The sequence below is a fragment of the Erpetoichthys calabaricus genome, chromosome 12 (assembly GCF_900747795.2).
Source record: "Erpetoichthys calabaricus chromosome 12, fErpCal1.3, whole genome shotgun sequence".
In the NCBI taxonomy this organism is placed as follows: domain Eukaryota; kingdom Metazoa; phylum Chordata; class Cladistia; order Polypteriformes; family Polypteridae; genus Erpetoichthys; species Erpetoichthys calabaricus.
This window is the reverse complement of record NC_041405.2, coordinates 5,026,665-5,051,101: the sequence shown is the minus strand read 5'-3', so window position 1 is coordinate 5,051,101 and position 24,437 is coordinate 5,026,665. Positions and strand designations below refer to the sequence as shown.

General features: G+C 42.9%; 2 protein-coding genes across 3 annotated transcripts in view; one reads left to right on the top strand and one right to left on the bottom strand.

Annotated features, from left to right (window-relative positions):
- LOC114661759 (nicotinate-nucleotide pyrophosphorylase [carboxylating]-like) overlaps positions 1 to 24,437 on the bottom strand; it is a 188,100-nt gene that overhangs the window by 135,628 nt on the left and 28,035 nt on the right. The gene's annotated exons all lie outside the window — the stretch shown is intronic.
- The window catches only part of LOC114661760 (TBC1 domain family member 10A-like), a 67,038-nt gene that overhangs the window by 22,013 nt on the left and 20,588 nt on the right, over positions 1 to 24,437 (top strand). For both annotated transcript variants that reach the window (XM_028814949.2, XM_028814950.2), the window contains exons 3-4: positions 12,140 to 12,239; positions 19,982 to 20,089. In XM_028814949.2, coding sequence (XP_028670782.1) covers positions 12,140 to 12,239; positions 19,982 to 20,089 — 208 coding nt within the window. The remainder of the gene's footprint in view (positions 1 to 12,139; positions 12,240 to 19,981; positions 20,090 to 24,437) is intronic.

Here is a 24,437-nt window from a genome sequence, read left to right as displayed (position 1 = left end):
CATCCCACACGACAAAACAAGCTCGGGATCCTGGTGGACAACCCCCTCCCGGCAGAAACGCAGTCCAGTCCCACCCTCTGGAAATGACCTTCTATAATGGGGGAAATGACAAATTCAGCCGCGGATCAAATAATTAAGTTTGCTCACTTACAAAGAAACGAAGAGTCTCTAATTTTTATGGTAGTTTCTTTTTAATGGAGAGACGCAGAATATCCACCAAAAAAACGGAAAAAATACACGACATCAAAGTTATAAACTGATTGGCATGTTATTGAGTGAAGGCACACGTACAGGCCCATCTGAAGATTGCCAGTGAACATCTGGGCCTGTACGTGTGCCTTCTTGTGCTGGGGGACCGTGCAGGTGCTGCAAGATGTCAGTCCATGATGGCGTAGTGTGTTACCAGTAGTGTTCTTGGTGACTGTGGTGGTCCCAAACTGCCTTCAGATCATTAACAAGCTTCCTCCCGTGTAGTTTTGGGCAGATCCCTCACCTTTCTCATGGTCATCCTCACCCCATGAGGCAAGGTCTTGCATGGAGCTCCTGACCGAGGATGACTGATGGTCATTTTATATTTCTACCATTTCTGAATAATCGCACCAACAAACAGTTGTCGCCCAAGCGTCTTGCTGATGGTCTCATAGGCCATTCCAGCCTTGTGCAGGTCTTGTCCCTGACAGCTTTTTAGTGTTGCCCATGGTGGTGGAGAGGTTGGAATGGAAGAAATTGATTCTGTGGACAGGTGTGCTTTATACACATTACGAGTTCAGGAGTATCTGGAATTGATTGATTGTAATCTGTGTGCCACATTGGTCATGGGGCATCTGAGGGTGAAGAGAGATTCACTGATCTGGACTTTGCTGATGATGCTGTGATCTTCAATGGAGGCTCTAATGGGGGCTCTTGAGAGACTGAGTGAGGAATCGGAGTGTCTGGGCTTGCGAGGGTCCTGATAAATACCAACATCCAGGCCTTTAATGACCTCTTGGGCACAGCCATCAGCAGTGTGTTTGTCTGTGGAGAGAGTGTTGACCTTGTTGAGAGGTTTACTTACCTTAGTGGTGACATTCATGTCTCTGGTGACTTTTCCTATGAAGTCAGTAGGCAGATTGGGAGAACATGGGGGGTCATGAGGTCTCTGGAAAGGGGTGTGTGGAGCTCCTGATATCTCTACAACAGGACAATGGTCCAAGTCTTTAGAGTCCTGGTGCTTCCTGTTTGTGAGACATGAACGCTATCCAGTGACCTGAGATAAAGACTGGACTCCTTCATGTGGGTCTCTTCAGAGAATCCTTGGGTGCCGCTGGTCTGACTTTGTGTTGCTCATGGAGTCCTGAATGAGGCACATGACCTGCACTGTGCGGGAGCGTCAGTTACGGCACTATGGCCATGTGGCGCGATTACCCGAGGGTGATTCGGCTCATTGTTGAAGACCCAAGTGGCTGGACCAGGCCAAGGGGACACCCACATAACACCTGGCTGCGGCAAACAGAGGGTAATTTCTGGATGGGACTGGACCGCGTGTCTGCCTGAGGTGGTTGCCAACCAGGATCCCAAGCTGTTTCATCGTGTGGTGGGTACAACAACACGCTGTACCAGTGCCTGCTCCCTAACCTGACCTGATGTAGAATATAGTAAACTACATCATGTTGTGAGCAGATCACTGTTTTTGAATATAAGAACTGAATTATTCACATGTTGTGGTTCGGGTTTGTTATCTCCACTTCATCCACTCAGTCAGTGCGTTTACATGCGCTTTAGTAATCTGGTTGTTCACGGAAACCCGATTTCTAAAAGGCCATGTAAACCCTTATTCCAGTTTGAGAAACCGATTTATCACACGTAGACTTCTCACTAATTATTTGGCCATGTAAACCCTTAACCGGGTGACACAGTGAAGGATTTTGTAATCTGTACATGTCCATTGCACAAGGCGAGTGCTCGGGCAATCACATTTTTTTCCTTCTTCTGACTGAAATAATCAGCTGCAATATTTCAGAAATCGGCACGTTGTGCACATTCAGCTCCTCCACCTAAATCTCCTGAGACAAAGGCTTCACGCTTGGTTTCCGATTCATGGTGGCCAGTGATGGAAATTACTGTAACTTTCTTTTATGCAGTTTAATGACGTTGAAGCGACTGGGCAACGGGGAAACGCCATAGGTGGGACCCGTGCGTGTAAACACTGGTTTTTAAGAAAGCGGGTTTCTGTCTTAACCTCATTACTCGCCTTACTCTGATTTTGTGTGTGTGTGAACGCACTGACTGTTCCTTTTGCCACTCTTAACCCAGGCTGGCTCGGATCTTGTGATCCCCGACACCAGGCAAGTCAGTTTTAAGGTACGACAACATGATGAGCACTGGCCGGGGGGCCCACGGTGTTTCTGATGTCTATGTATGTTCAAAACAGGGGGCCCCAGCATGCTACTTTTGCCCTTTATGATGCTGGTAAGATGGCCCTGACGCCAACCTGGTGTTCAGCCTTACCTCATTCCTAAAGACACTCCGACCACTCCCAAGTAGTCCTACACTTCTCTAATGAGTTTGGTCCAATCCTACAAAGCAAACAGATAATAAGAGTAGTTAAACATCTGTCAACAGAAGGTTTTAGTTTAATGACAACAAATATGCTGTTTTCTGCAATTGTGTCAACAAGGTGTTGGGCAAGCAGCATAATGCAGGCCTTAACACGCTGTAAGGTCACAGGGGACAGACGTCTTGATGCAGGCGTTTAACACAATCGGCTATTGTTACTTGCTTAATTTAGACACAGAGCAAGCCTGAGGTACCCGTGGAGCCTACAGTCTTTGCCACGTTTGTCCAATAGTTCAGCTGCTTTCCAGAACTGACCACCTGCTGCAGGTGTCTGATACCCAAACATTTTTTATTATTTTTTTAATTATTTTATTTAAACTGTGCCATACTGACCAGCTGTGACTATCCTTTGTCCATCGAAAACGCTTTGAGTGTTTGCTTTTTGAGATGGTATGATTACCAATAATGGCATTACAGTGGGATTTTTTTAATAGTTAACACAACAGAATGTTTATATTGTTAAGAGTTTTTGTTTCTTTTTTTTATAGTCCTTGCTACAAGATTTTTTTTTTTTTTTTTTTTGCCGGAGTTTCAATGATACGCAAGTTGTCGTTTGGCCAGAGTCGGTACACAAAACCTAAGACTCCGACTCCCCGATTTATGGGCCCAGCACCTCCGACTGCTCTGTTTGTAAATTAGACTCCCAACTTTTACTGCGTCCACTGACAGCAAACAACGTTCAAAATACAAGGCATCTCTTCACTGCCATCGTGAATCATCAGGTTACTTTTTAACATGTTTGGGTTTAAAGTGCGATTCAGCAGTGGGTTTTTATATATTATTTATTAAAGTAGTACTTAAAAATTTAAAAAGAGGCCGTATTTCTACCAAAAGGCTAGAAGAACAAATATTTAATTTAATTAGTTTAAGTGAATTGGGAAATTTTGATAATGATATAATTACTACCTTTGAGTAGTGAGAGAAGCGCTACACACAGACAGAGAGGAACCACCTGAGCCACCGCCAGCATGCAGCAGCCACCAGAAGGACACAACAGCGGCCATTTTTGTGTCAGTAGTGAGGATGCTCCAGTCACGTTTGTTTTTTTTTTTTTTTTTTGTTTTTTTATTGATTTTATTGATATCACACAACTTTCCATACAAATGGGTCAATTTTTACAAAAAAATAAGATTGAAAATAAATCAACCCCCAAGTCACGTTGTTTTTAAGGCCGATATCATCACTGACTTTATGTCTCTTGATCAGCCAATTCCAATTTTTTTTCTTTTATCCCTTAAAAAGCTTTTTCCACTAAGCTCCTGCATGTCCAGACACATAGAACCCTTGTGTTCTATATTAAAGTGTATTTTTGCAATTAAACTATGGACTTACAGGTGTTAACTGTTCATTTTTACTTTCTTGTATACAAAGTAATGGCAATTGTCCAAAAATTCAATGTCGAGATTTATCTCGATGTCTTAGACCTCCCTGAGTCCGAAAATACCCTTTTTGGAATTACGTCTATGTGTCTGTGTGTGTAATCACGATAACTTGAGTTTGCTTTCATTTAGGTTATCCAAATTCTGCATATTAGGTACAAGTCGTACATTTCTATCAACTTTTGGGCTATTTCTGCTAACTGGAATTGATGCTTTACCTTTTATTCATGAATCTGCAGAGTCTGATTTATTCAACTTTACTTGTTAATAATTGTTCAGTATATTTGATTTGCTTTGTTGTTGATGGTTCTTTAATGTACATAATATCTCATATATAAACGTTTATACATGGAAGTGTGTGTCTTGTCTGTCCAGCCCGGAAGTGAGAGGTGGAGTCGGGGTAAGGGCTCCACCTCCGAGGAAACAGAAAACTCGCTTAGCCACGAATAACACAAGCGAGGCGAGCACATCGGCAAAACGAAACCTCAGTAGAAAAACAGTCGCTTAGCCACTAACATCGGTAAACTGGTATCCCTTTTATTTTTCCTCCCGCTGCTAATGCACAATCAATGCAAGCACGTTGGCAAAACGAAACCTCCGAAGAAAGACAAAGTCGCGTAGACGCTAACATCAACAAAACACTATCTCTTTTACTTTTCCTCCCGCTGCTAATAACACAAGCGAGGCGAGCACGTCAGCAAAACGAAGCCTCAGAAGAAAGACAAAGTCGCTTAGCCACTAACATCGACATAACGCTATCTCTTTTACTTTTCAGACCCGCTGCTAATAACACAAGTGAGGCGAGTACGTCAGCAAAACGAAACCTCCGAAGAAAGACAAAGTCGCTTAGCCACTAACTTCGGTAAACCGGTATCCCTTTTACTTTTCCTCCGAAGAAAGACAAAGTCGCTTAGCCACTAACATCGGTAAACCGGTATCCCTTTTACTTTTCCTCCGAAGAAAGACAAAGTCGCTTAGCCACTAACATCGGTAAACCGGTATCCCTTTTACTTTTCCTCCCGCCGCTAATGCACAAGCAATGCGAGCACTTTGTCTTTCTTCGGAGATTTGGTTTACCGATGTTAGTGGCTAAGCGACTTTGTCTTTCTTCGTAGGTTTCATTTTGCCAAAGTCGCTTAGACGCTAACATCAACATAACGCTATCTCTTTTACTTTTCCTCCTGCCGCTAATAACACAAGCGAGGCGAGCACGTCAGCAGAACGAATCCTCCTAGGAGAGAGATGCCCAGAGTAGTTCCTTTTCAATTACCTGACATCTCTATATTTCAGTTTATTTTCTGACAATTTCAATAGTTTGTAGGACGGCAGGCTTTTTACAGCACGGGCTTACACAGCTAGTAAAAATATAATCCTTGTTGTGCGGTTTACTCCTCAAATATCCATCCCTATATCTGAGTATATGAGAAAGTTGAGGGGAAACCAATCCGGATATTTTTATTAACAAAATGAAATTCTGTAGGCTTATTGTTCAGTGTACGTAAATTAAATAAAATTTCCTTAAAATACATGTTAACTAATAACATATGTACAGAAATATTTATCCATAATATATATATGGCATAAAAGAAATTAAAACACTTCTCATAATTACAAGCTTTCATATTGTTTAGTTTTATTATTATTTTTTTTTTTTGTAAGTTCAAGTTCAAGTTCAAGTTCAAGTAGGCTTTATTGTCACTTCAACCATATACAGTTAGTACACAGTGAAACGAAACAACGTTCCCCAGGACCAAGGTGCTACATGCAACATAAATTTACAACATAAATTAACAGAAAAACTAAACTAGCTAACTAAGAGGCCTAGTTAGCTGGCTAGCAGAGACAAGACAGATTGACCTAACATAAATTACCTAACATGAATTACCTAACATGAATTACAGCATAAATCAACAAAAACTAACTAACTATCTAAGGAAGACTTTTTTAACCAGACAGCAGACAACAAAGTGCACGTGCAATGTGCAAACAAAAGCAACAAGTGACAGTGCGACAAAAAACACAAACGTAACATAATAATATGGTGTTGTGGTGATGAGTTGAGGTAGTGGAGAAACAGTAAACATTCCTTAGTTTAGCAGCAAAAAAATTAGGAAGTAAAGAAGTTAGTGCAAAAAGTAAACCAGTAATGGATATTGTGCAAAAAAAGAAAGCATTTACAGGTTGGTGTGTACGATAGTTTGGTAGTGTAGGTCAGTGTGTTTAAGCTTGCGTTGATTAGTCAGTCCAATCTCAATGTTTTGAGGTAGTTGAGTTAAGCTAAGTGATAATGTTTGTGTGTGTGTGTGTGTGTGTGTGTGCGTGCGTGTGTGTGTGTTTATCAGTCCAGTCCCTTTTTGTTGAGAAGACGGATGGCTTGTGGAAAAAAGCTGTTGCACAGTCTGGATGTGTGTGCCCGAATGCTTCGGTACCTTTTTCCAGATGGCAGGAGGGTGAAGTGTGTGTGAGAGGGGTGTGTCCGATCAGCCACAATGCTGGTGGCTTTGCGGATGCAGCGTGTGGTGTAGATGTCTTCAATAGAGGGGAGAGAGACCCCGATGATCTTCTCTGCTGTCCTCACTATCCGCTGTAGGGTCTTGCGGTCCGATATGTCACAATTCCCAAACCAGACAGTGATGCAGCCGCTCAGGATGCTCTCGATAGTTCCTCTATAGAAGGTGGTCAGGATCGGTGGTGGGAGCTGGGCCTTTCTCAGTCTTCTCAGAAAGAAGAGACGCTGTTGGGCTTTCTTGTGTAGGGAGCTGGTGTTGAGGGACCAGCTGAGGTCCTTCTCCAGGTGGACGCCCAGGAATTTGTTGCTGTCGACGATCTCCACAGAGGAGATCCATCTGAAATAAGGCCTAATTAAAACAGTAGTTTTCAGTATTTCTTTAACAAAAAAATATATATATTCTCACACAATCAAATAATTGATATTGGTATTTAAACATTGCCTAAACAAAAATGAGCATGCACTTATACATTTTAATTATTTTAAATTCTCAATTGCACTTCAGCTTTGTGCTGTTAAAATATACATTTAATATATTTATACGTGTTTTATTTTTTTTCCTTCAGTGTATCAGCTAGACTATTCGTAATTCTTGAGGTGTAATCGTAAAATCTGGATTACCATTTTAATCAGGTAGATTTTGTTTCTTACCAAAACCTATGCTGTATGACACTTGGCAACAAATAATAAATTCAGTACAAATCTTCAAAAAAAAAAAAAAAAGCCTATTGTTTACTAAGCAGTAATTTAAAATTCGTCTTTATCTTTTCTTTTTCCAATTAAAAGTGTAAGCTTCTGCATTTGAAACAAGCCTGCTGCCCAAACTCAAGCGATGCTCGTTTTAATTTAAAGCACAAAATAAAGGTCTGAATTCCTCAAAGTAGCTTTTCTTGGTGTTTCTCTAGTAGCACAGGACGACTTCTCCGATTTTCTTTCAGTTTTATTATTCCACTTCCTCTTAATATGCCAGTCGCCTCTCGTTCACTGATAACACAAACTTTCTCTTGCTGCTCTTTGTTTACACTGCAGGAAGTTTGCGTGAAAAGAAACAAAAAACATAAAACAATGCGCTCCTCCTCAACTCCCATAATACCCTGCATAAAGGAGCACTGCAACTAAATTACCTGAAAGCTTTGAAAAGAGGGGCTGAAAATATCGTTTTTTATGATCGACATTTTTACAGATGATAGATCGATTATTTTTTTTAAATGAAAATAGTCGGATTGTGATTGGCGGCTGACCGATTGGGGCATCTCTAGTCAGTACGCTCACCAGACATGAGCTATTAGGTGGGGAAGTGGTGAGAGAGATGTTCAGTTAGAGCCAGGGGGATGGTTAGGGGGCTATAATGACTTGGCCATATAGGACAGTTTAGCCAGCACATTAGGATAGACCCCACTCTTTACAAAGGACGCCCAGGGATCTTTAATGACCACAGAGAGTCAGGACCTCGATTTTTATGTCTCGTCTGAATGACAGTGCCATATTTACAGAACAGTGTCCCCGTCACTGCACTGGGGGGCATTGGGATCCACAGGGTACGCGCCCCCTACTGGCCTCACCAACATCTTTTCCAGTAGCATCCCAAGCTTCTCCTAGATGGTCACCCATCCAAGTACTGGCCAGCCCCGAACTTAGCTTCAGGTGGATGACCTCTTTTGTTACAAGTTACGTTTAGCCATAGTCGGTACATTTTTACCAACTCTGACTCCTGTAACCCAAAACTGGTTCTGACTCCCACTCAGCCCTGCATTTGCCATTTCGTGTTCTAAGTTCTCTGCCCATTCCTACCTTCCCACATGCAAATAAAACAGCCTCACGCTATCAACTTGTATGCTGTGTGTGGTGGGCAGCAACTCTAGTCGGCACCGACACACAAACCTGGGGTGCCATGCTAGTCTGAAAGGGGACGTGGAAATTAGACATTTCACACTCCGCTTGACGTCTTTCTTGTGATTTGTTTTCACTGAAGATTCTCAATTTGTTTCAGTCGCACATGACTTGCATATTAAAGAGGCGCACTCACTGCCTGTGGCTCTAGGTAGCTTTTTGAAATAGAAATTCACTTTCTGTTTGAGTTATTTGTGTCTTCCTGCCCCTGCTGCGGTTGCACACTCTGATTAATTTGTTTTAACGTCTATATTTGATATACACACCCTCATAATTCAAGAGATGAACACATCAATTGTCCCTTTGACTTTTTTTTTGGTTCAAGTTTATTGTCATAAAATTCTGATTTGTATGCCTCCTTCAAACAGTGACAATAATATATATGTTTATAAAGTATATGTATACAGTATTACGGTATACAGTGTATATGTATATATACACGAGTGGGAGACAAGTTAAAGTGCCAGGATTCCAGCAGAGTAAGAGGTTTTGTCTCGTCCTCACCACCATTCGTGCAACGCTTTCTTCATGTCATCATCTGTATTGAATCGACGGCCACCCACCCAGATGTTTTTTTTAGCGGTCCAAAAAGGTGGAAATCACGCAGTGCCAAATCTGGTGAATAAGGAGGATGTGGCGATACCTCAAACTTCACTTTCTCCAGACAAGCCTTGGTGTTCTTAGCAGTGTGTGTGTGTCATTGGCTTGCAGCAAAAGGACCCCTTGAGACAGCAGTGCCCGCCGCTTGGATTAAATAGCAGGCTTCACGTTGGCCTCCAGCAAGTCACAGGAACTCGCAATAGCAAGAACTTGCATGCACACACACACACACACATATACACATTTACAATCGCAGAGGATTCAAAATTGCTCAGACCCCTTCACTTTCTGCACACTGTCCCATCAGTCTACCCTCAATATTCCAGAATGTCAAAGTGAACCCATGTTTTCAGAAATGTTTGCAAATTAATTAAAAATTAAAAACCCTGAGGTCTCTCATTCCTAGAAGTATCCTGACCCTTAATTTGGAACTTTGTAGAAGCCCCCATGACAGCAATTCCCATCTTTGAATCTTCTTGGGTAAAACAGCATGAGCTTTGCACACCTGGATTTGTGCAGTTTCTTCCATCCTCTTATGGCAGATCCTCTCAAGCTCCATTAGATTGGATGCAAAGTGTCTGTAAACTGCCATCTTCGGGTCTCTCCACATGTGTTCTGTATCTGGGCTTTGGGTGGGCCACTCAAGGACACTCAGAGACTTGTCTTGAAGGTAATTCCAGTGTTGTCTGGGCTGTATGCTTTAGGTCATTGTCGTGCTGAAAGTTGAACTGTCGCCCCTGGTCTGAGGTGGTACGCACACTCTGGAGCAGTTGTTCAAATCCTGTGTATCTGGCCGCACTCACCCTTCCTTCAGTTCTGACCAGTCTCTTATTCCTGCACCCTAATGGCATGATGCTGCCACCACCTCACAGTAGGGATGGTATTAAGCAGGTGATGAGCAGAGCTTGGTCTTTGCCAGACATATTGCTTGGAGCTCTGTCCAAAAACGGACCAGGGAAGAGCTCATGATCTCAGAGTCCTTTAAATGCCATTTGACAAACTCCAAGCTGTAATTCGCCATTCATCTATACACGCCTGATCGATGGAGTGCTGCTCAGATCATTTTCCTTCCATCATAGCAAATGACTTCTGAAGCTCCGTTAGAGTGACCATTAAGTTTTCGGTCACCTCTCTGCCCCAAGGCCCTGGCAGTTCCAAACTTCCTCCATTTCATAATTCTTGACGCCACTCTGCTCCTGGAAACACTGAAAGCTTCAAAGATGGCTTGATCCCCTCGTCCTGATTGATGCCTCACCACAAATATGATCACAGAGGTCTACAGAGAGTTCCTTGGACTTCATGGCTTGGTGTTTGTCCCGACATGCAGCCTGAATTGTGGGACCTTCTGTCCACAGGTACAGACAGGTGTGCCTTTCTAAATGACGTCCAGTCAGTTCAGTTTGCCACAGGTGGGCTCCAGTCAAGTTCTAGAAACATCTCATAGAGGATTCAAGCAAATAGGACTCACCTGAGCACAACTTGAAGGACTGCACCCCTCAGATTTCAGTTTGTGGTGTTGAGTACATTTACAAACCTTATTGAAAATATGTTGTCACTTTGTCATTATGGGTTAATGAGTGTCGGCTGATGGCCAAAGATGGCAAATTTGCACTTGGCTCCCTCAGTCCTATTCCTGGAATGGAAACTTTGAAAATAGGTGGAGGAATCTGGCATGAGGGACTTAGACGGGCTTGTGCCACGAGTGCAGTTTATTTTGTATATTCAGCTTTGGCACGGGCACACTAGTTTGGTCATAAACAATGATCCGCTGAGACGTTTAGGTCACTTTTTTATATGTTTAGTCTATCCTGAGTCAAGAAGAACACCATCTGTTTCAGTTCGGTTTGGGTGTGACCCCCCTTGTACGTGACAGCTTCTACACACCTTCATTTGTTGTATTATGTTTAGTTTAAATTTTTATTGCGTTACTGAGAATCACCTGGTTGATTTATTTATTTATTTTCCTTGTTCCTAAATACCAACCGATTCAGCGAGGACGTTTACTCTCTAGTAACCTGAACTTGCCTCCCTGCTCTTGAGGTCTTTCCCACCCCTTCAGGCTGCTGCTGTTGTAGGAATAATCAGCGTCATATCTGATTTCAGACCTGTGGTTGTGTCTCAGAAGTGTGTAAGTGACTTTGTATTAAGGTTAAACGGAATACCAGTACTGAAATTACTGAAAATTACAAATTTTAAAACGGTACGGTACCGGAAGTAAACATCAATTTTCCTTTCCTTTAACCCCCTTGACACTCAACATTGCAGTTGTGGAAAAACGTCCATTTTGTAGACTTCACAAAATGAATGTACCATATCATATATACTCACGTATAAGTCGGGTCATAAAACCCGAAAAATCGATCATAAAATCAGAATAGTTTGGGTATTACCATGTGGTCACATAGGCACAATACATAGGGAAAAAAAGGCCGTGTGCTCCGTGGTTACTCTCTCTCAGGTGAGCATTATCATAATATAATCTCTTGGACCAATAGCATGAGTTTTCCGCATTCGACTTATACGACCGACATTATAAAATACCTTAAATTATTCTGTAAAATCAACCCCCGACTTATCCGCGGGAGAACTTAATCGCGAGTATATACGGTACATGCTTTTATGGGTTTGGAATGTCAAAGAGGAGCCATTGCTTCGATGCAATCGAGACCTCACGGGGTAGTCACTGCCCCCCAACTTAGGTGGACTTCACTGAAGCAACATCCGCTTTCCTCGCTACCCCCAGCATCCACCACCTACTTTCCCCTAACACTTGCTGTGGAAAAAAAAAGTCTGTTTTGTTGACTCCATGAAGCGAAACTTTGACGTGATTGGAACTTCACAGGGGATTGAATCCCCCCTTACTGCTTCAATACAGTTTGAAGTTCATAGGGGACCACCACCACTATCTCCCTCCTTCCTTATTATTTTGATGCGATCAAGAGGAAGCAGAACACCAGGGAGGCGGGTAATGGAGTAAGATGTGTGGGGTGAAACCATTCTGGTAGCGGTACTGAGTGTCCAAAAGCTGGTATCAATAATGAAGTCAAAACTTTAGTACTGCCAATCCAATACTTGAAATATGTGGCTGCTGAATTTCAGACGTTTTTGTTGTAGTCGGTTTGCTGACCTAACCATTGTCTGTCTCCTTGTCTACCTGTTGTTTCAGCGAGAGGGAGCTAAATGTGCAAGTAGCTCGGGAGCGGGAGAGGAAGTGGCTGGAGATGTTCAAAAACTGGAACAAATGGATTTCACGGCGGTTCCCTAAGGTAAGTAGTGCATTCGCTGAGCTGAAGCTTTCCTTAAAATTATTCTCTGCTCGTTCAACTATTTATTGGGAAAGAAAAATAAATAAAACAGCAAGGTGGGCTTTTCTTTTGGTAACATTTAAACCAATCGTGTAACAGTACTCTTGCAATTACCACTGATAACACAATTAGAGCGGTCTGTGGACCTGTCATCAGCAAGCTGCTTTCTGGGGATCACAATTCATAAGCTCTGTTTGAGATGGAAGTGAAGATCTGAGTGTTAGAAATAAATGTGAGTGAGCCTGGTTGGAGGAAATGATGTGGTGAAGAACAACACCTTGGCACCTCTAAGAAGCCGCAGTACAAGTGGAATGAAGACACTATTATGGTATGGCACCGCTCCGACGCACAGGGCAGCCAGTCGTGCTCTCCAATTGCTGATTTGCTGAGAAAAATTTGAAAGAATGAAGATAAATGCAAATAAGATAAACTGAAAAGAGTAAAATTATTTTACTAGAAGTGAATTTACAGTGTGTATCATTTGTTACAGGTTTACGGCAGTTAAGAATGGAAGGAATGACGTTCGTTAATTTAGCAGGCTTGACATATTCACAATATTTGATAGGTTATTAGTTTGCCTGTGACTGTGGCCATCATAATATAATTGTAGTGATAAACTGCTACTGAAGGTTTATATCATTTAAAAAAACTAAGACCGTATAAAGGCGTATTATGTCATCATAGGGAAAGGTGTCCTCATTGTTCGACCCAAATGTCCTCATTTCCAGAGAAAGAGAGTTGGCAGCCCTACCCCAAGTGTATGGAAACTTCTGAGTACAGCTGTACATCAGCAAAGACCACAGCCGTCAAACCTAAACTTAGTACAAGCGGCTAGATATAGTAGTGAGCATAATACTTGTGGTATATCATAAGGTCATACATCTCTATCCATCCATCCATCCATTTTCCAACCCGCTGAATCCGAACACAGGGTCACGGGCGTCTGCTGGAGCCAATCCCAGCCAACACAGGGCACAAGGCAGGAATCAATCCCGGGCAGGGTGCCAACCCACCGCAGGACTAGATTGGGTTTTTTTTCTATAATTTGCTTGAACATTCCAGTAGATTTTGCGACTTCTCTCATCGCGCTAAGTATCATAGTTTGCTTGCAGGAGCGATATATTCGCACTAATCCGAGACTGAGGCTGTGGACCCGAGGGGAGGGGAACACGTGATGTCAGGAGAGGGGAGTCAGGCAGGGCACTACTCACTGTCCTGTTTCACTGCCACGGGGGACGGCTAGTGTTTATATATAATACGCTACCGTGGCTGTCCATTTGTCTGTCCAGGATTTTAAATCACCTGTAGCTCGCAAACCGTTTGAACTATTGACCTGAAATTTGGTACACATGTACTACGTGACCTCTACTGTCACCTTTCGGGGTGATGATTGACCTCCAAGGTTATTCCTGTTTTTATTTTATTGTAGAATCAACTATAGGCAGCGGCTGCGCAGTGCATGCGTACAGGAGCCGTTCTCATCCCTACCACCGTCGCCATCACTTCCCCTACCTTGTCATATCTTAAGTCTTCAATCTGCCTCAAGAATGCCAGCTTAAGTGACAAATTAAAGAAAACGTACTAAGTAATTGCAATACAAACACTGACTTAATCGGTTTTAACACGAAAAAATGCCGACGGAAGAAGAGAAGAAGTGGGCCGCTAGGGTGGAGACAAGAAGAGCTGCTCAGGAAGCAGCAAGCGCATCAACCTCTGAGCAAACAAACGATAAACGTACAGAGACAGAGGATGAATACTAGGAATGCTCAAGTCAAGTGGATTCACTGCACGTTATCGTTTATAGCAGTGTGCCGTTACTGGTATTACATATAAAAATTAAACCAGCATTAAGACTTGACTAGTGGTGATGAAAATGATCAGCTGATAATGGCTGATACCTGTTCATCCCGTGATTTACGCCTGTGGATGTAAAATCGAACGTGTTTAGAAGGTTAGTACAAGTTCTTATAGAGGAGTGTTTGAACCGGTTGCTTTTTATCTTTGGAACCTCAAAATCTTGAAACTGTGACCTGATGTCAACAACTGGAATTGGGGAGATGCTGTGGGTGAGTCCCGTCAGGGAGAAAAACCCTTCCGCTTTCCATGATACTCGCTTATTAAACAAGCCTGTCAGGTTGGTCTGCTGAGACCTTGTTATTATTTTGCTGCTCCGTTTTACAATTTGATTTATCCTGTTTTATTTTTTGTTGCTGACATTAAGCAGAACGTACGTAAAGGCAGGCTGAATCCAAGATTTACAAAAGATTGAGCGAATGGTAGGCCTCCCTAAACATTAGAGGTGCCGCTGTCTCTTTTGGCAGACGGCTTCTGTGTTTTCAGTCGTGGTTGTCCCTACTGCGTGATCATTTGATGATTGTTTCCTGTACATAAATGGTGTTTCTTGTAGAACTAAATATTAATTTCTTAGTTTTTATAATATAAATGGAGAAAAGACCCCTAACACCAGTTAACAAATTCATCTACCCTTGGACCAGGACTGGTGTTATCCTCACTCAGTAGGCTTAACTATCACTGAGTCGCTGGCAAATTTTAAAGATGAACCTGTTTTCAAATTTATTACGACAGCCATTTGTGTTGAGGACTTACAAAAGAGTGGACCCCTGAGTGGGTCCTGTGGATGAGGACAGCATGTTGAACAAACCGCCATTGACTTTCCTGTCTGTTAAAACGTCAGTCTGCTGTCCTGCGAAACTGAAGACCTTGTTAAAATCTTTTATAAGTCTCTCTGCAGGAAGGTGGGGTTTGATGGCATTAAAAACTGACGACACGACTCCAAATACGAGGCTGGTGGGAGTCTTGTTCCCCTCCATGTGGTTATCTAACAGATAAGGCAGAGTGCCAATGGCGTCCTGTGTACCTCTGTTAGACCGGCAGGCAGACTGAACGCGATCTCCTAAAGCCTGGTTTTTCTCAGTCCGGCCCCTCTTTATAAGTTTTTCAAATCATTTCACAAGCAGTGATGTCCGGGCCGCTACTCCATTTTGGGATTTTGTTTTTAGCTCCTGGAATGACTGTAGCCCGTTACCATCGCTGCCGAGCCTTCTGCTCTTTTAATGTCAACCTAAAAAAGGAGAAGAGACGATACCATGAAAAGAAGAGGATTAAATTAGCCACAGAATTGTATTTATAATCCAAAAAGAATGAGGAAATGACAGGCAGTGCACTTCACTTATCAAGGCTAGAAATGTTTCTTTATTTTGCAGTTGTTTTCTTTAATTACTTAATTTGAATGTTCACCATCTGACAGCAATTTGTGTTGCAATTCTTTTCAAGTTTATTGTTGCACTTTCATTTGTTCATTTTCATTTCATAGCTGTAGTAATAAAAATTCGGGTGAGGTTGGGTAGCAGGCACTGGTACAGCGCGTCACCGCACCCACCACACTGGTTGGCAACCCCCCCAGCCAAACAAGTGGTCCAGTCCCACCCTTTGGAAATGACCCTCTATCTGCCACACCCAGGTATTATGTGGGTGTCCCCTTGGTCTGGGCCAGCCACTTGCGTCCCCATAAATGAGTGCAAGCCGAATCGCGCCACATGGCTGTAGTGCCATAACTGACGCTCCCTCACAATTCAGGTCATGTGCCTTATTCAGGACTCCATGAGCAACACAAAGTTAAACCACTGGTACCCAAGGATTCTCCGAAAAGATACACATGAAGGAGTCGAGTCTTCATCTCAGGTCATTGGATAGCGTCCATGTCTCACAAACAGGAACCACCAGGACTCTAAAGACTTGGCCCTTCATCCTTTTGCAGAAATATCAGAAGCGCCACATACCCCTTTCCAGTGACCTCATGAACACCCCCACCCCCCCAATGATCCATCTACTGACTTTATAGGAAGAGTCACATGAATGTCACTGCTGAGGTAAGTAAACCTCTCAATGACAAGGTCGACACTCTATCCACAGACAGACACACTGCTGATGGCCGTGCCCAAGAGGTCATTAAAGGCCTGGATGTTGGAAGGACCCTCTCAAGCCCAGACACTCAGACCACTCACTCAGCCTCTCGAGAGCCCGGATCAGAGCCTCCATTGTCTCCACAATAATTAATAAAGCACTTTAAAGTTCACTACTTACAAATGTACTTAAAGTTGCATTTTCTTTTTTCATTTTAGTAATTGCACTGGTTAGATTACATAGAACTTTATTTGTTGCCCAGGGGGACATTTGACATTTTACTGAAGCGTTTTAAATAAATAAATACATCAACAGGCAGATAAATCTAATAAATATGCAAGAAAGTTTTTGCCAGATGTTCCTCACAATGTAATCACCAAGTGAGAGGAAGAGTAAAAAATCCAAAAGCTACAGTTTCGGTGATTAATAAAAACAAACAAAAAAAAAATGTGTGAACATGATTAGAAAATTTAAGGAAAACCCTAAAACAGTAAATCCTAAACAATTATATATCAAAGTTGTGAGAAATGTGGCAACACTGTCACCTCAGCCACACATAATCGAGGCGACTATTCTAACCGGAATCAGAAAGGACGAGGACGTTTTCATTCCACGTGTACCTGTGATTTGCAGTGAACTGCCTTTCCAGTTCAAACGACTTCAGTTTCCAGTACATATTGCATTTGCAATGTCTATAAATGAATCACTTTAAGTTACTGGAGTTTACCTCAAAGAATTGTGCTGTTCACACGGCTAGCAATACATTGTCTGTTCCAGAATAGGATCGGGAAAGAATTTATACGCTCTTGCTCCTAATGGTGAAACGAAAAACATTGTGTATCATAAGGCGTGATTCATAGCAACTGTAATCTATTATGCGTTACTATTGACAGTTTTGTCTTTTGATTCAAATTCAAATAATAAATGCCAAATAATAAATGGAAACTGTTTCACTTTTTTCCAACCCAATATCTCCGCTATATCTACTCTATATATATATATATATATATATATATATATATATATATATATATATATATATAGTACTGTGCAAAAGTATTAGGCAGATGTGAAACAATGCTGTAAACAAAGAATGCTTTCAGAAATATAAATAATGATTGTTTATTGTTATCAATTTACAAAATGCAAAGTGAGCGAACAAAAGACAAATCTAAATCAAATCAATATTTGGTGTTCCTACCTTTTGCCTTCAAACCAGCATCAATTCTTATAGGTCCACTTGCACAAAGTCAGGGATTTTGTAGGATTCTAGTCAGGTGTCTGATCAACTAATTCTACCAAACAGGTGCTAATGATCATCAATGTCACACGTAGGTTGAAACACAGTCATTAACTGAAACAGAAACAGCTTCAAACTGGGTGAGGAACAGCCAAACTCTGCTACCAAGGTGAGGTTGTGGAAGACAGTTTCATGTCATGGCAAGATTGAGTACAGCAACAAGACACAAGGTAGTTCTACTGCATCAGCAAGGTCTCTCCCAGACAAAGATCTCAAAGCAGACTGGGGTTTCAAGATGTGCTGTTCAAGCTCTTTTGAAGAAGCACAAAGAAACGGGCAACATTGAGGATCGTAGACGCAGTGGTCGGCCAAGGAAACTTAGTGCAGCAGATGAAAGACACATCAAGCTTATTACCCTTCGAAATCGGAAGATGTCCAGCAGTGCCATCAGCTCAGAACTGGCAGAAACCAGTGGGACCCAGGTACACCCATCTACTGTGCGGAGAAGTCTGGCCAGAAGTGGTCTTCATGGAAGAGTTGCAGCCAAAAAGAAAACAAGGCCAAGCGACTCAAGTATGCACGAAAACATAGGAACTGGGGTGCAGAAAAATGGCAGCAGGTGCTCTGGACTGAGGAGTCAAAATTTGAAATATTTGGCTGTAGCAGAAGGCAGTTTGTTCGTCGAAGGGCTGGAGAGCAGTACAATAATGAGTGTCTGCAGGCAACAGTGAAGGCGTGGTGGAGGTTCCTTGAACGTTTTGGGCTGCATTTCTGCAAATGGAGTTGGAGATTTGGTCAGGATTAATGGTGTTCTCAATGCTGAGAAATACAGGCAGATACTTGTCCATCGTACAATACCATCAGGGAGGCGTATGATTGGCCCCAAATTTATTCTGCAGCAGGACAACGACCCCAAACATACAGCCAAAGTCATGAAGAACTATCTTCAGCGTAAAGAAGAATAAGAAGTCCTGGAAGTGATAGTATGGCCCCCACAGAGCTCTGATCTCAACATCATCGAGTGTGTCTGGGATTACATGAAGAGACAGAAGGATGTGAAGAAGCCTACATCCACAGAAGATCTGGGGTTAGTTCTCCAAGATGTTTGGAACAACCTACCAGCTGAGTTCCTTCAAAAACTGTGCAAGTGTACCTAGAAGAACTGATGCTGTTTTGAAGGCAAAGGGTGGTCACACCAAATATTGATTTGATTTCGATTTCTCTTTTGTTCATTCACTGCATTTTGTTGATTGATGAAAATAAATGATTAACACTTCCATTTTGGAAAGCATTCTTTGTTTACAGCATTTTCACACCTGACTAAAACTTTTGCACAGTACTGTGTATATATAATCCTAAGTCTAAAAGTGCAACGGTGACGTTTTTATGTCACGTTTTTGTCACGCTTATTTTAAAACCTACATATATCTATCTATATATGTTTGGTATCATTCTTTTCAGGATTTATTGAACTTTAATGTGATGTTGTTAGATTTTCAGATTCTTATTCTGTTTTTAAATTATAAACTAAAAAATATCAAGAAATCATTTCCCGTGAGATGTGACTTTGTGCTTTAACCACGCCCGGGGCCGGAAATAAAAGACAAAGAGTAGGACAACTGCTGTACAAGCTTTTAAATGTTTGAAGCGGCACAGCAGCAGCAGCAGCAAGCAGCAAGCCAGCAGCTGATCGAGCAAAGAGGAGGTAAAAAAAAAACAAAACTATTTGTATCAGTGTTTAAGAGTGGGTTTCGGAGGAGCGACCGCGTCTCCTTGGGGTGTGTTCAGGCCACCTCTTCACAACATGAGTGGCAGAGACGCAAAGTGAGCATACATACACACTGTGGTCTGAACACACACCAAGATTACTAAAAAGAAAAGTAATTTAAAAAAAAAAAAAAAAAAAGCTTCTGACTTGGTAGTCCGAGTCCCAGTGAGGTGCTATACAGGCGTATTGCTCTTGGTATATAAGGACCCCTCAGTGTTTCCTGACCCACTTCTGCTGAGTAAATCGTCTTGACAGCACTCAGTGTTGGTGTGTCAGAGAGAGGATGTGCAGTGTTGTTCATAACGGCACTCAGTTATGTCTTCATTCTCTCTACACTACGACCTCCAGGGGGTCCGCAAGGTGTCCCATAACTGACCCTGCCCTTTTAATTAGCTTGTTGATTCGGTGGGCCTCTCATGAAGTGATGTTACCAGCCCAAGACCATAGCAGAGTTTTAGAAGATGTGAAGGATGTCATTTTTCACATTAAGGGAGCACCATCTCCTTAGGAAGAAGAGCCTTTCCAGGAATGATACAGTACTTTTTCAATGAGCTATAAGGGTACCAACAAGTTTGTCCACATCAGGTTCTTGGCATCCAAACATGGAGGACATTCATCCAAATATGATTCCCATGCGTACCTCCATCCTGCAGAAATCCCATACCCAACTGAAAGTGTTTTTTTTTTTTTTTTTTTCTTGCAGGCGGGTGCTGGTGGGTCGTAACATGAGATGTCACTTTGCTAACAACGCTTTGTATTGTTTTTTCCCAGGTGAAGCTCCGCTGTCGAAAAGGCATTCCTTCTTCCCTCCGGTCCCTGGCGTGGCAGCTGCTTTCCAACAGCAAGGATTTGATGGACCAAAACCGTGGCAAGTTTGAGGTGAGAGGACAAGTTCAAGCCCTGGAGCCTCTACTTCACATCTCCCCCCCCCACCCCTGGTGGCTTCCATGCTGTCAGCCTCCTTAATCCCAGGATTTGCCAGCCCTTCTCCTCCTTCTCTAAGGCTTGGGTATTTCCAACTCTCTCTCTCTCTCCCTTTTCACCCCCCTTCCCAGTTATCCCCCCTTATTCACTTGCTAGCATCCCCATAAGCCCTATGATTTCATAACACGGACGCGGTGCGTTTCTTTACTTAACTCCTTTCTCGTTTTGTGGATCAGATAGCCACAGGTGGGATGGGACTCCTTATTTTTTGTGTCATTTTTTAAAAGCTGCCGAGATTTCTCCTGCGTGTAGAATTGGTAAACAGATAATCTTGAAAGGGATTAAAAAGTTTATCCATCTGCCCTAAATCTGCGGTGGAGCCAGAGGGATTAAGTCGTCTTGTTTTAAGTGTCTGACGTTTAAGAGCAGACCCCCTGCACGGAATTGATGCTGTAGGGAGGAATAAACGTTTTCTTCTTTTTTTTTTACGTCAATGTTCAGCAATTGCTGTCAGTACATGTTTTACATTAATTAAAGACACATATTCTTAAAACCCCAAACATCACCCAACTGAAAATGAATACATCATCTGTTTCAATGACTACCACAATGAAAACATCCCGCCCACCATTAATGTCCCACTCCTCATAAGTGTTACGCTGATCCCTATTGCAGTCTGTTTACTCTAAATCTTCCTGGTACTTTCCTGGCACCTGGTTTTGGTGTTCATTAAGTTATTAAGAGCGGGATTACAATAAAATCCAGGCAATGAAGTAGCCAGAAGGATGAGGGTGAAGAACCAGGAAGATCGTTTCGATCCCGCACCTAACCCGAAAATGCTATCCAACAGTTGAACTCACTTGACTTGTTTAACTTGTTCGTAATTAGTTGTGGAAAGTCACGGTTCATCTTTGTGTAAGAAGGCTTAATCTACGCTTGGATAACTAAAGGCCCTGTCACATGACTTGACCTTTCTAGTGATTTTTCAGGCCCAGTCTTCATTTACATAATCTCAGAGAGCAGGAAACAGTCGCGGTGCCCTCATGTACAGGGTGCGCACAAAGTCCGTATACCCCTATCTTTAGGAGCATTTACAGGAATAAGCATGACAATTTGGTTCCTGTGGACATCAGCCCAAGTCTTCCCGGTATTTCGAGGTGCGTTTCCAACATCCTGTCTGGTGCTGCCACCTGCTGCCGCTCAAGAAATCGCAACAACGTGGCGGTTGTTCCAAGACGAAGCGATGGGTGACAAAAGTGTTTTCACGATCGAGGAGCGTTTGGTGGCCACTGTGTGGGTTCATGAGCGGCCTGTTTCTGGGAAATCGATCAAAAATGTCATGGATGACTTTGTTGTGCGTTTTGGGAAGGCATCGCCGACAAAGAGGACGTTGTTGCAGTGGGAGAAGAAGGCTTTTGCAACGGGCAGCGTCTGAGATGCGCCGCGAAGTGGAAGACCATGAAACTTGTGCAGATGTGGCAGAGTCTGTCCAACGATCCCCAATGAAATCCACTCGTAAAGGTGCTACTGAGTTGGGAATAGCGGAATCGACAATGCGAAAACACATCAAACAGGACTTGCAAACGAAATGTTGGCGTCCATTGCCCGTTAACGAGTTATCAGATGCCGACTTGAACAGACGTCAGGAAGCTTGTAATCTGATGCTGCACCAATTTCCAACAAATGCTGAGAAGGAAAAGGTTATGTTCTCTGACGAGTGCTCGATTTATCACAGCTCCCGCAATCAAAATGTGTTTTTCTGGGGAAAAGATCGTTCCAGAAAGTCACCCCGCAAATGTTGCAGAACATGAGCAGGAGAACCTGGCGGCGCATTTGGCTATGCAGAGATCATGGAGGGACCCATACAGATGTTTTGGATTCCTAAGAGGTAACCTTTAGCTTTTCAAAATCCTCCCAAAGATAGGGGTATACGGACTTTGTGCGCACCCTGTAGTCTGATGCCCACAGTGATTCGACCCGACTTAACCAAATAGGCCGGAGTGTTAAGTCGGAGTGGGCGCTGTGCATGTGAGAGCTGACAATTAGTAAATACTCGTCAGGAAGTCCGGTCCACAAAGTGGACCTGTCAGAGGGGCTGCTGTTTGCATGCAAGAGCTCAAAACCCTTGAGCGTTCCTCTGGCACTACAAAACCTAGAATGTGGTGACGAGGAATAAGGAACACTCATAAATTGTGAGGTTCACAATTTTGAACCTCATAAATAGAAGAGAAGCTTGTATGTCTGATGTCTTGTGTTTTATGTACTTAAACAGAATGGAAAAAAAGACCAATTAGGACAGTGACTGCGGTTGAACACGCCACATCTACTGACCCTTCACACAGCACAGGGGCTATGGCTCATCTGTGTGACGTCGCATATTTTATGCACCACAACAGAATAAAGCGCAATGATTGGTGCAGCTGCTAACCCTTCATCGTACAGCACCAGGTCTATCAGGCCGTCGGGAAAAGATTGGCGCTCGATCGGCAAACGTGACACGGGCTACAATTTTCATTTGGGTTGTTTGACACGGTGAAGCGGCTGTGATCAGCATATGTGACATACCCCCCCAACCCAACAAAAAGTCACTTAATGTCACCTTGGCTTGAGCTACTATTGTAGTCGTTTCTTTTAAATGTAGCTGTGACGATTAAGGAACGCAGGCATTTTGGATCTGACAAACAGAACCGAGAGTCATGTGGATAACATTGTGTGTTTTATGTACCAGAACATACAGTGCATCCGGAAAGTATTCACAGCGCTTCATCACTTTTTCCACATTTTGTTATGTTACAGCCTTATTCCAAAGTGGATTAAATTCATTTTTTTCCTCAGAATTCTACACACAACACCCCATAATGACAACGTGAATAAAAGTTTACTTGAGATTTTTGCAAATTTATTAAAAATAAAAAAACTGAGAAATCCCATGTCCATAAGTATTCACAGCCTTTGCTCAATACTTTGTCGATGCACCTTTGGCAGCAATTCCAGCCTCAAGTCTTGTTGAATATGATGCCACAAGCTTGGCACACCTATCCTTGGCCAGTTTGGCCCATTCCTCTTTGCAGCACCTCTCAAGCTCCATCAGGTTGGATGGGAAGCGTCGGTGCACAGCCATTTTAAGATCTCTCCAGAGATGTTCAATCGGATTCAAGTCTGGGCTCTGGCTGGGCCACTCAAGGACATTCACAGAGTTGTCCTGAAGCCACTCCTTTGATATCTTGGCTGTGTGCTTAGGGTCGTTGTCCTGCTGAAAGATGAACCGTCGCCCCAGTCTGAGGTCAAGAGCGCTCTGGAGCAGGTTTTCATCCAGGATGTCTCTACATTGCTGCAGTCATCTTTCCCTTTATCCTGACTAGTCTCCCAGTTCCCCACAGATGCTGCCACCACCATGCTTCACTATAGGGATGGTATTGGCCCGGTGATGAGCGGTGCCTGGTTTTCTCCAAACGTGACGCCTGGCATTCGCACCAAAGAGTTCAATCTTTGTCTCATCAGACCAGAGAATTTTCTTTCTCCTGGTCTGAGAGTCCTTCAGGTGCCTTTTGGCAAACTCCAGGCGGGCTGCCATGTGCCTTTTACTAAAGAGTGGCTTCCGTCTGGCCACTCTACCATACGGGCCTGATTGGTGGATTGCTGCAGAGATGGTTGTCCTTCTGGAAGGTTCTCTTCTCTCCACAGAGGACCTCTGGAGCTCTGACAGAGTGACCATCGGGTTCTTGGTCACCTCCCTGACTAAGGCCCTTCTCCCCTGATCGCTCAGTTTAGATGGCCGGCCAGCTGTAGGAAGAGTCCTGGTGGTTTCGAACTTCTTCCATTTACGGATGATGGAGGCCACTGTGCTCATTGGGACCTTCAAAGCAGCAGAAGGTTTTCTGTAACCTTCCCCAGATTTGTGCCTCGAGACAATCCTGTCTCGGAGGTCTACAGACAATTCCTTTGACTTCATGCTTGGTTTGTGCTCTGACATGAACTGTCACCTGTGGGACCTTATATAGACAGGTGTGTGCCTTTCGAAATCATGTCCAGTCAACTGATTTTACCACAGGTGGACTCCAATGAAGCTGCAGAAACATCTCAAGGATGATCAGGGGAAACAGGATGCACCTGAGCTCAATTTTGAGCTTCATGGCAAAGTCTGTGAATACTTATGTACATGTGCTTTCTCAATTTTTTTTAGTTTTAATAAATTTGTAAAAACCTCAAGTAAACTTTTTTCACTTTGTCATTATGGGGTGTTGTGTGTAGAATTCTGAGGAAAAAATGAATTTAATCCACTTTGGAATAAGGCTGTAACATA